The sequence below is a fragment of the Eurypyga helias genome, unplaced genomic scaffold, assembly GCF_000690775.1.
Source record: "Eurypyga helias isolate BGI_N326 unplaced genomic scaffold, ASM69077v1 scaffold21978, whole genome shotgun sequence".
Taxonomy (NCBI): domain Eukaryota; kingdom Metazoa; phylum Chordata; class Aves; order Eurypygiformes; family Eurypygidae; genus Eurypyga; species Eurypyga helias.
Genome location: NW_010265252.1, coordinates 15,369 through 26,606, shown reverse-complemented (window position 1 = coordinate 26,606; position 11,238 = coordinate 15,369). Strand labels below are relative to the sequence as shown.

Sequence of the window (11,238 nt, the reverse complement as noted above, 5' to 3'; positions counted from 1 at the left end):
CCTGTTCTGATGGCAGCAGTATTCTGAAATTGGGCACGGTTTTGATACTGCCTACCCTAAGGAATTCTCTCCAGGGTCTTAATGAGTCTTTGCATATGACTGATGGACTGGAGACACTGGCATAATCTTAGTGGAACTGCTGGAAGTAGTGTCTGGGAGGTGGGGAAGTATGGCTGAGGAACGACTCTGCTCAGTATATTTTCTGGGAGATTTTAAAACAGGAAGGACTTGCAAAACAGACTCACTTATTCCTGCGTGTTGTTTGTTGTAATTGTCTCTTTCTTTTCCCTCCTGCTCCCGTTCCCTTGAATCTGACAGTTAAATGCCATGGCCAACCGAGCTGCTGGGAAGGGTTATGAGAACGAAGATAATTATGACAACATTCGCTTTAAATTCATTGGCATAGAGAACATCCACGTGATGCGGAACAGCTTGCAGAAGCTCCTGGAAGGTAGGTGCGGCCTGTGCGAGTGGCTGGTCTGCAGTACCCTTGGCTGCTTCTGGCCAGATCCTTTCCCTGAACCTATCAATCCTGCGTGCTGCGGTGCGTGTGGCCTGCGGTGCCGTGGTGGGAGCGGATCAGCGAAGGCGGTGCCTGACTTTGCCATAGTGAAGCGGCTGACAGTATTCATGTTTTTAAAACACTTGGCCTTAATAAATACAACATCTTGTTCATTCTTGTGCTTAGTTTTGTAGTGGTTCAAAAATAGCAACTAGTACAAACAACATTCCTTAACTCTGCTAGTTAGATAAAATGTGAATTTCTTGGTATTACATTGTACCGTTGATAATCTCATGGTTATTTTGTGAAATATTGAAAGGAAACTACTGTGGGTGGTTGAGGAAATACTTCTCTGGGCTTTGCTGTGTTTAGTTTTGAGTATTTCAGTGTTGAACAGTGTTTCTGATTGGAGGATCACGCCCAAATTTTATTTCAAAATACTTTAATCTCCTAAATTTATAGTTCTTATTTTTCATTTATTTCTGATTACTTTAACTGAACTTGAATTTAATACATTAAATATTTATTAAACTAATGGTTTAATATGTTAAAATATATTAAAATGCAGAGTAGCTCTGCTACTTAAGCAACTCTCTGAGATTTTGATCTTGGGGGAAAAAATGCAAAGCAGAGTAGAAGGAAAGCTTACCTGAGCCATTGGAGATCGAGGTGAATTGGGCCCGTGTTTTCAGTTACGTAACTGTGGAGAAGCTGTCGAAGGCGATGGCGTAATTTGGGCCAAAGCAACACTCTGCCGGCTGGTTTCCAGCCCCGTTACCATCCTCCTGCTGACAAAGGCTGCAGAGCCGGGCAGAGTGGAGGCTGCAAATCATTCCATTTGGCCCCTCTCCTTAGTTTTCTAAAAGGTAATACAAGTGCTGTCATTCAGAATCTGAGTTTAATATTTTAGTAACCAGCGTAATGGTCATCTTGCTTCAAAATAGTTGAATAATTGATGCTGCCAATTGCCTGGCCAGGTGGCACTGCAGGAGCCTTCGTGACCCCTGAGAAAAATGAGGCTATTCACACGAGCAGGAGATTGGTCTGATCATAAGTCCCCAATTGCCTATTCCTGGCAGATTTATTTTGTGGTGGAAGAAGAGGCAGTATAAATACTTGTTTACGCCCATATTCTTCTTGGACAGTGATAAAATCGCTCTCGCTGGTGCTCACGGACTGTATTACTATGAGCATTTTCTATGCTGGGTTTCAGTGTAACATCTGAGTGGCCTTCAAGGTTAGAGTGTTATTTCTTTCTCTAAATTAAAATTCTCCATTCTTCAGATCTTTGTGGTGCATTTTAGTGGTTGTTAGGGGTGTGTGTGATGTTGAGGTGACAGATCACTAAATGCTTTTTGGTGGGGAAAGAACGGAGCTGAAAAAATAATGGGCTACCATTTAAAAAAAAGAGGAGGATACTTTCAGATGCTCAAGTTCTCTTACAGCTAAAAATTACTGGTTTATGTATTTATGTATATGGAAATGTTAGCTTTTAGGATATCCCAAGCTCTGGTGCTGTGAAGAGATAATGAGGAGGCGGGGAAAAAGAAATGCTGTTAATGGAGTGTCAGCTAATTCCTTTGTTTGTGTTCCTAGTCTGTGAAATGAAGTCCCCCTCAATGAGTGATTTCCTCACTGGGCTGGAGAACTCAGGCTGGTTACGGCACATTAAGGCTGTGATGGATGCAGGTGTCTTTCTTGCCAAGGTAGAACCAACCTGCAGGTGAATTAAAAAATATGTACTTGTCTGGTAGGGACTGCTCCAAGGCCGGGATGTGTTCTCTGGAGAGAAGGTGGGAAAACATTGTTATTCAGGTTAGCCTCAGCTCTCAGAACCAAGCCTGCGGTTGGAGAACATGAAGTGGGAGACCCAGCTGGCTCCTAGGCGCTTCCTGTGACTAAATAATGCCGGAGGGGCTGGGACAGTTACCTGGGCTTTGTCAGAACTGACTTGAAATGAATAAATTCGCAGAATGGGAACAAATGACCCTTATACATGTCTCTATATAACGCATATTTAGGAGTGCAAACAGCTCTTACCCTTGTGCTCATTAGTTGTCAAAGTGCTCCACTGTAATGAGGGAGTGTTTACACCAGTTTATTTTCTCCCAGGTCTGTGTGATGCGGGCACTGCTAACTTTCCTTAGTCAGTGCAGTCCTCGTTTCCGCCGAGCTCGTGGCAAAAGGAGGGAAGCCACTAAGCTTCCCTCACGCAGCTCGTCGGGGTAGTAAAGGGCAGGCTGGCAGCATGTTGCAAGAGTAGTGACCTTGTGTAAATGCTGTCTTTCCCCTCGTACGATTCCCCCGTGTCGCAAGCAGGAAGCTATTTTGTGTTTCTCTTGTGCCACTGGCACAAGGGGGAGAAGGTGATCCATAGGGGAGGAAGTTGGGATGAGCTCTTCTAATTTTTCTTGAAGTTCCTTAGTCTCCCTGTGTCCAATTATTTTTTACTCACCCACCAAGTTTCTCCTCAGAGGAGGGGAGTGAGAATGTTTGGCCTTTAAGAAGACTGAGCATTTTGAGATCTGAGGGTCTTCGTTCCTTGACAGTCTGTGTTGCTGAAAGGGCATGCTAGAGCGTTTTCTTCCAGTTGGGGTTTCCTGTGGATTGATGGCTGTGTGCCTAGGAATGGCACATTTCCGTGGCCCCGGTGAGAAAGGACAAGTTTTCCTCTTGGGTTTTAGGCCAGTCAGGCAGATGAAGGGATAGCAATTAATTCCGGGAACTGCTCTCTCTGGTCTCTCCTTCACAGGCCGTGAAAGACGAAAAGGCTAGCGTGTTAGTCCACTGCTCCGATGGGTGGGATCGCACGGCGCAGGTCTGCTCCCTGGCTAGCCTCCTCTTGGATCCGTTTTACAGGACTTTCAAAGGCTTCATGGTAAGAACACAAATGTTGGAATTTAAAAAAAAAAAAGTGCTTCCTGGATTTGAACTGTAAACAGGCCCTAATTAAATGTTTCAGTCCATTTCCTGGAACAAGCAGTAGGTGACCTATATAAAACCAGCTCCTATCCTATAAATAAGCTTTAATTGCTCTGAGCAGCATGGGCACAAACCGGCAGCAGTTGATTTACAGTTCCCAAATCTTTATTTCCTTGAATGTCCACGTGAGAGACACTAACGAGCTGTTCAGCAAGAGCTGAGTGAGCGAGGGATGTCGCTCTGGCAGCAGTCCCCAAACGAGTGCTGAAGCAGCTTGTCATTTCAGACTGTTACAGTGAATGGTCTCTTATCTGCTAGGATTTAAAATTGGGTGAACTCATTCTTGGGCACAGGGCAGTGTGTAACCTGTATGTCACAAAACCTGTGCATCAAATAGGACCTTTTTTAAAGCCGTTAATTTGACCCTTGGCTTCTACTGCAGGTGTTTTCTTACTTGAAGCCATAACTGCATAAATACAGTGTGATCCGTGATATCTTTTCATTCATCTCCTTTCATTAAAACCTCAAAAGACAGACGGCTGCTCTTTCTCTGAAGAGTTCCTTAAAAGAAACCCCAAAATCAGGACAGTGTGTGTTTTGCCTCTCCCGGTGCGTTGCACTACTAGGACTATTTCCTTGCATTCCATGCTATTTTTATTACTACTTTTTCCCTTTACTTCTGGGTTATACTGCAATATCCTAACAGCTAAAATTACATCAGAGCGTGAAACATTGGCTTTGGCTGCACTCAGGCCAATTCCGTGTGAGCTAAGAAACGTGACACTGGTTAGGAACAGGAGCAGTAACTAAACCAGCCAAATGGTTGTCTGTTCTTTGGGCAGACAGTTTGGATGCACAAATCCTGTGACAGTGTTTGTTCTTAAATGTGTGGAAAAATTCAAAAAGCAACTTAACTTTTCAAAGAACTCTGCTGCGGATTTCTGCCTTCCTTTAGTTCTTTAAGTCTCTGGGTGATGGTATCAGGAATTGATGATATAATCTGTCAAGGCAGGTACAAATGGATTCAGCATCAGTTGTTCAGGTCCTTAGGAGACATAAATGTTTAAGGAAAATACTGCTTCCATGTTATTTTCTTATATATGGCACAGTTGCTCTGTTTAGGAGAAAAGAGACCATACAGCTTTCCTGACCCGATCCTGAGCTCTCAGTACACAGCTGTGCTCCTTACCTTCCTGTTCATCTGGGCAACACTTGCTGGATTCCTGTTGCTGATTTATTTTGAGTTATCACGATACCTTTTTACAAATAAAATACTACGTAGCGTAATGTTACGCTGTTAATTCTTCCAGCGCAGTGTGTTTATGCATTATGATTTTAACAGCATAGAAACTCCCTCAAAAGAGTACTAGACTTGCTTGAATTAACTGCTGAATCCAGCAGTGGCATCATGCGGGTAACAGTGGATAACCCTTCTATAGATCATTGTCACCGTTTTCGTTGACTTCTGTAGGTACGCTCGTAACGGTAGGGTCAGCAGGGAGCATTGGTTGTAAGCTTTTCGTAGAGTTTAATAGCGAAGGCTTCATTTTGCTTTCTCTAAACAAAGTAATGCTCTTTTCACCTCTGTTTTGAATCTGAAGGTTCTGATAGAAAAGGAGTGGATTGCAATGGGCCACAAATTCTCACACAGGTAAGTAGAGCCCGTTACCGTGGTAGTAGTGACCGGGTGAAGGCTCTCCTGTGAAGCAAAGGTAGTGTTTTCAGGTTCACGTACTCCCACGAGCAGTTAATGAAGATCCAGGATAGAGGAGTGAAGATTTGGAAGATACTGGACCTGGTGACATAAAGCCTGTACCTGCTGAGGTTGTGGCTTTACCAGGGTTTTTTTAAATTACTTACAAAATCATACAGACTTGAACAAGTTGTTTGAATTCTGAGTGTTTTCCTGCCTCTGAAATCCCATCGGTATTATCTGCGGAGTGCTAATGTTCTGGTGAGAAATGTTAATTCTTCTGCAGTCATCTGCTGGAAGAAAATCTCAGCTAATGCTATTCAGGACTTTTATCAAATTCAAAGCATAAACTTGAGACCAACATGGTGCTAAAACCCAAACTGACCTTTCAGTAGGCAGGTAAAAATGCTGTGATTGCTGTAATTGATAGCCTGAATCTCATAGGGCTGTTGCCCTGTATTCTTGTCCTACTTACCCTATAGAAGTCAGAAACCGAGGTGTTCCCAAAGACAGGAGGAGGGAAGGGACTGGTCTATTCAGGGTTGTTAGCTTGGATACAACAGTCCTTGAGTCAGGAATTTCAGCATTGACTGAGAATATGAACTTTTATTCCACTACACGAAATCCTTCCTTTGGTAGTGGTGGCAGATGCTTTAGGGTTCTGAGGGAAATCAGTTCTTTATGATGCTGCTTAGGGTGGTGTGGTGGGAATCACAGATCCAGGAACTGGGATTTGATCAGCCAGATGTGTCATAAGAAAATCTCACTTCATTTTTCCCTTCAGTTTGGGGATGCCTTGTTCCTTTCTGGGGATTCCCAGGTTATGCCCCTTCCTAGGAAAGGAGGAGTCTGCCCAGGGATTTTTCTCATAAGAAAGAACAGTCATTACAGTACTATAGTGCTGGCAACTTTCCAAAAACGCTGGCATTCCTTTTCTGGTTGTGTTTATTTTGTGGTGGATTGTAACAAACACCATAGATCTCTGGCTAGAGTTTTGCAGAACTGGTAGGGTTTTCTGAACTTCATGTGAAGCTCTAAGAATATTTTTGGCATGTTCTTTTGGGATTTTCTTTGTTTGAGCTTTTTCTTTTTGAGTAATCCCCTACCAGGATTTCATTCTTGGTGTCTGCATGAAGCAAAATCAGGCTGTTCTGCGCTGGGGTGGCACACCTTAACGTACTGTTGCTGTAAGATAAAACACATGGTGTTTTTTTCTGACACTGCAGAATAATTTCTTATTCTGGTAGCGAGGAAAACTTCCCAGTTGTTTAATCACGAGGAGATTCTTTCTCTGTTGGATGACACTGGATTTAACCCTGTTTTGTTCGCGTCTCTCTAGGTGTGGCCATTTGGATGGCGACCCTAAAGAAGTTTCCCCTGTCTTCACTCAGTTCGTTGAATGTGTCTGGCAGCTCATGCAGCAGTTCCCCTGCGCGTTTGAGTTCAGCGAGCGTTTCCTTCTTGAAATCCATGACCACGTCTACTCCTGCCAGTTTGGCAACTTCCTTGGGACCTGTCATAAGGAGCGTGAGGATCTGAAGTGAGTTGGTAGCTTATAGAGCCAACAGTCCAGAAGTCACTTGAAATGTCAGAAGGGCAGGTTGTGTTGGTTTGTGTGTTTTTAATGTAACTGCGGCTTGGAGAAGGGCAACATTGGCTTGATTGGTGCTTGTGTTCTATGGTGTGAAAAGAAAATTAAGATTAATTATGTCCCCAGAGACAGATGTTTCAATTTGGACCACAGCAATAACTTGTAGAGACCCCTTTGGACTGGATACTGTCCATTCTATGTCATAGAATCACAGAATGGTTTGAGTTGAAGGGACGTTAAAGCCCCCCCATTCCCATGGCCAGGGACACCTCCCACTAGACCAGGTTGCTCCAAGCCTCATCCAGCCTGGCCCTGGACACTTCCAGGGATGGGGCATCCACAGCTTCTCTGGGCAACCTGTCCCAGTGCCTCCCCACCCTCTCCGGGAAGAATTCCTTCCTGATGTCCAAAGATTCCTCAGTGATGGAGCTTGTGTTTATGAAATTAGTCAGATTCTGTGTAAAAATAATTCCTGGCTCCCTTAATCTGGTTCTGCTGAGAACAGCTAGCATTGTTAACCCACTTATCCTGGTTCTTTCCTAGTGATTTAAAAGATGTTGTTTGTAATTGACAGAATCTTTGAGAAGACCCATTCTCTGTGGCCTTTCCTCTTACAGAAGAAGCAGGAATTGCGAAATCCTTTGTACAGAGGATTTACAGCTTACAAAGAGCTTCAACCAAACACGCTACCTTTCAGTTTCCAGTAAGTTGCTTGTGTAAGAAGGGGGATCTTTCTTTCATGGTAGTGGAGATTGGTAATTCAGATCTAATAAAATAAATTGTCACTGATTAGCATGCTTTGGTTTACCTTTCCCCTCCACTCCTCATCCATACACTGAGAGTAGCAGAGCACAGGTAAATCCTAAATAAGTGCAGGTGCAGTAATTTAATATAATATGGGGTGTTTTGGTGTTGAGAAGGAGGGTGGGGAAAGGCAGGGAAAAGAAGAGCTTGAGCAGTGTTGGTAGACCCACTCACACACACTCTGACTGCTTGCTCTGTCCAATTTACATAATAGGGTAGGCAATTGTTAAAGTTCCTCCTTTCCCCCTTTTTAATATTTATTAAGGACACCTTTCAGACAGGAATTCCAGTGCCCAGGCACACCCAGGCTACGTGGTCAGGCTGGTTTTCCCAAGAAGGGTTTCCTTGCTGCCATGTCTTTTTGCTTACCCAGGGTGTTAGAGCTGACGAGTTTGGTTTTGCTTTGTTTCTGGCTCGCTCCTGTTCCCTGCTGAGAGAGGAGGGGATGCAGATGTGTTTGAAAGTGCTGTCTGGGGCTACTGGCTGGCAAAGGGTTTTAATAGAAGGGTGAGCTGCCCAGGCCGCCAGTGAGGCCGCTATGGAAGAGAGTGTATTTTCCTCTGACGCTAACGCCTGCTGCCAGCGCATACGGATCGTCAGGCAGGAGTACTTAAATCCTCAGTTTTGTTGAACTTTATGAGAATCTACCCGCTGATACCAAATTTTATAATCCAAGGCTGTGGCAGCTTTTAAAAATCAATTACTGATCTCAATTTATTGAAGATGTGTCTTAAAGAGCATCGCTTTGCTGGCTGGTGGTGTCCAATTGGCCACCTAATTCTCCTTTCTTGCCCTGTTCTTGAGGTTTTGGTGTGGGATGTACAATCGCTTTGACAAAGGAATGCATCCAAAGCAGTGCGTGCTGGATCATCTGCTAAGCTGCCTGAGCCAAAAGATGAAACTGGAGGACAGTGCATCTGAACTGGAAAATGTGAGTCCTGGATCTTAGTCATATTTGACATCACATGATGTTTTTGTCAGATATAACTGGGAATGAACGCTGGCATTGCACAGCTGTTCCAACATGCTGGGCAGAGCTGGGCCAAATGCTGTGATAAATAGGTTTTCTTATCTAGAAAATGAGAATTTGGGGTAAAAGATAGGTTTGGTCGAGTTCTGTTGCAGGCTCATGAAGTTCTAGTTGTCTAAACAAAGCAGATGTTAAAAGAACATCTGGGTTTCAACTCCACTAGCAGCAAACTTCACGGAAGGGAAGAAAAGAATGGGCCGGCTTTTACCTCCCCACTACTAATTAATATGAATATAGAAAAATATTCTCATTTTCAGCTCACCCCCACTTTTTCTTTCCTGCCTTCACAAGACACACTGGAAAAACTGGTGGGCAACCAAGTATTAAAACAGTTGAGTTACTTACGTTGGCTTTCATGCAGTGGCCCAAATGTGACTGGATTGTGTAGACTGAATTATCCTCCCCAAGTGGCTCCCTGGGATTTGATGTGCTTTGCTGAAACCCGGCGGCGAGTCGTGCACATTTAGCACTTGTGTTCTGTGGTGCTGGAGGGCAGAGACCCTGTGTCCAGAGTAAGTCCCGAAGGACTGCACCCCATGGGAGGGACTCCACGCTGGAGCAGGGACAGAGTGTGAGGATCCTTCCCCTGAGGCGGAGGGAGCAGCAGAGACACCGTGTGATGGACTGACCCCATTCCCCCTCCCCCTGCACTGCTGGGTGTGGAGAACTGGGGAGCAAAGCCGAGCGCAGGAAGAAAGGGAAGGTGGAGAGGAAAGTTTTTAAGATTTAGGGGTTTATTTTCTCATTATCCTACTCAGATCTGATTGGTAATAGATTAATTTCCCCAAGTGGAGTCTGTTTTACCCGTGTCAATAATTGCTGAGTGATCTCTCCCTGTCCTTTGTCCTTATCTTGACCCATGAGCTTTTTGTTACCCTGCTGGGGCCGAGGGGATGGAGCATCCAGCCAGGGTCAGCCCACCACAGTCCTGTACAGCTGCCTGAAAGCAGCAGTGTGGCTTTTCTTTGTGCTCAGGGCTTCATGTGCAGTGTCCTTTCTGCACATATTGAGAAAAAGAAAAACCATGCACACATCTACAACGGCTAAAAACACGGTAGTGGGAGTCTCGTCTGCAAATACACCCACGAGAAGACCTGTTGGTGTCCTTGACTGGGTTGATGTGAACGCTGAAAACTTTGGTGTTAATTGAACAACGATGTTTGTATTGGATGTTGAGGCTCTACGCCCACGTGCTCTAATGCTGGAGTAGAGAGGTGAAAAAGAGGCACCGACACAGCACTATGATGTTGACAGTGGGTTTTTGTATATCCCTGACATCTGGGAATAATGCTTTCATTGATTTTCTTAATGTCTGTTTATTTGTGTAGAAACTTCCTTTCCTTGACGGTGCATTGCCCAGTGAAGCTTGCTCCTTATCCAAGGCAGGACGTGCTGCTTCGAAAACACCCGTGCTCAACACTCCTCAGGATTACGAAGGGGAACAACTTCTGGTGCTGAGCAACGGCACCGCAGCGGGGGATACAGACGCTGCGTCGGCCGCGGACCAAAAGCGCAAGGAGAACCTGTCTCATCACCCGGACCTCCGTCACCTTCACGACACGGCTGACGCGGTAGTCTCCGAAGCGAAGGATGGAAAGCCGCAGCACCTCTGACCAGCTCTGAGAACTGCCAGCGATGAAGCGGGCGCTTGTGGTGAGGCGTAAGGGAGCTGTGCCCCCCCGCGGGTGCAGACCCCCTGGCCGCTCACAGCCGAGCGGGGGTACGTGTGTCCGCAGGGAGCTGTGCTCGCTGCCGCAACGTCGGTCTGCCTTGGGTTCAGTTCGCAGCTGGAACGCCGCAGACGCGGACGGAGCTGCTGAGAAGGCCACCTTGAGTTTGCATAAACCTTGGTTTCAGCGGCAACGCGATGTGTGTCGGACCTTTGACTGCCCGCCAGTACTGGTGTCTCAAGCTGAAACATCTTGGCCAGTTAACGTGGCGCTGGGGAGTTGTGTTCATAGCTGGAGTGGGAAAGCTGCAACCCCTTTATTCTCAGTGGTGGTGCGAGGTCATCTTAAAATGGTAAAAAATCCAGTTCCTCTTACAAGAAAACTGGCTTTTCTTAGCTGTGAATGACCTCACCTGTGGCAGAACGGATTCATTTTTTGTTTCCTATGCATATTTGTTAAACAAACCCATCCCCCCTGTGCCTTTTTACGGAGACTGTTTTAATGTCTGGCCACGCAATGTCCTATTTTTATTAGTGTAGTGTAGTATTTGGTTGTCTCTGTAGTCAGTATTTGTAAACGAGGGTTTTTACCTGCTGCTGGCTTCTCCAGGATCTTTGCCAACCCCCTGAGTTTAGTACCTTCTTTCTAAGCCAACCTTCTAAAGAACAGGCTTTTATGCACCACGTTTACTGATTGTGAGAGTGCAGGAAGCCACAAGACAGCCTGATAACACATGAATTTCTGACAGAGAGAGAATAGAAATGAGAAAAGATGGGAAAAAACTTATATGGAACTTGTCTCTCTTTTATGACCTTGGTTAAATTGAGGCAAGAGAGTAACTGTTCTAAGCTGCAATCGATGTGCTTTCCTCGCATCCATTGATGAGGCAGTAATTGCAGATGAGGTGTGTTCTGTTACTGAAATGGGGCCTAAAGTGGTTACTTCACATCCCATGGCGAGTGATGAGAGTGAATGTTCTCTTGGATTTTGAAATGACAGGAACCTTAGAGGTGTTTTGTCTGTACT

General features: G+C 45.1%; 1 protein-coding gene across 1 annotated transcript in view; it reads left to right on the top strand.

Moving 5' to 3' along the window:
- MTMR8 (myotubularin related protein 8) overlaps window positions 1–10,155 on the top strand; it is a gene marked incomplete at its 5' end in the record, with an annotated part of 17,682 nt that extends 7,527 nt beyond the window's left edge. The window contains 8 exons of the mRNA XM_010156675.1: window positions 319–451; window positions 2,099–2,208; window positions 3,255–3,380; window positions 5,026–5,075; window positions 6,457–6,657; window positions 7,283–7,411; window positions 8,317–8,443; window positions 9,871–10,155. Coding sequence (XP_010154977.1) covers window positions 319–451; window positions 2,099–2,208; window positions 3,255–3,380; window positions 5,026–5,075; window positions 6,457–6,657; window positions 7,283–7,411; window positions 8,317–8,443; window positions 9,871–10,155 — 1,161 coding nt within the window. The remainder of the gene's footprint in view (window positions 1–318; window positions 452–2,098; window positions 2,209–3,254; window positions 3,381–5,025; window positions 5,076–6,456; window positions 6,658–7,282; window positions 7,412–8,316; window positions 8,444–9,870) is intronic.
- Between the last annotated feature and the right edge of the window lie 1,083 nt (window positions 10,156–11,238).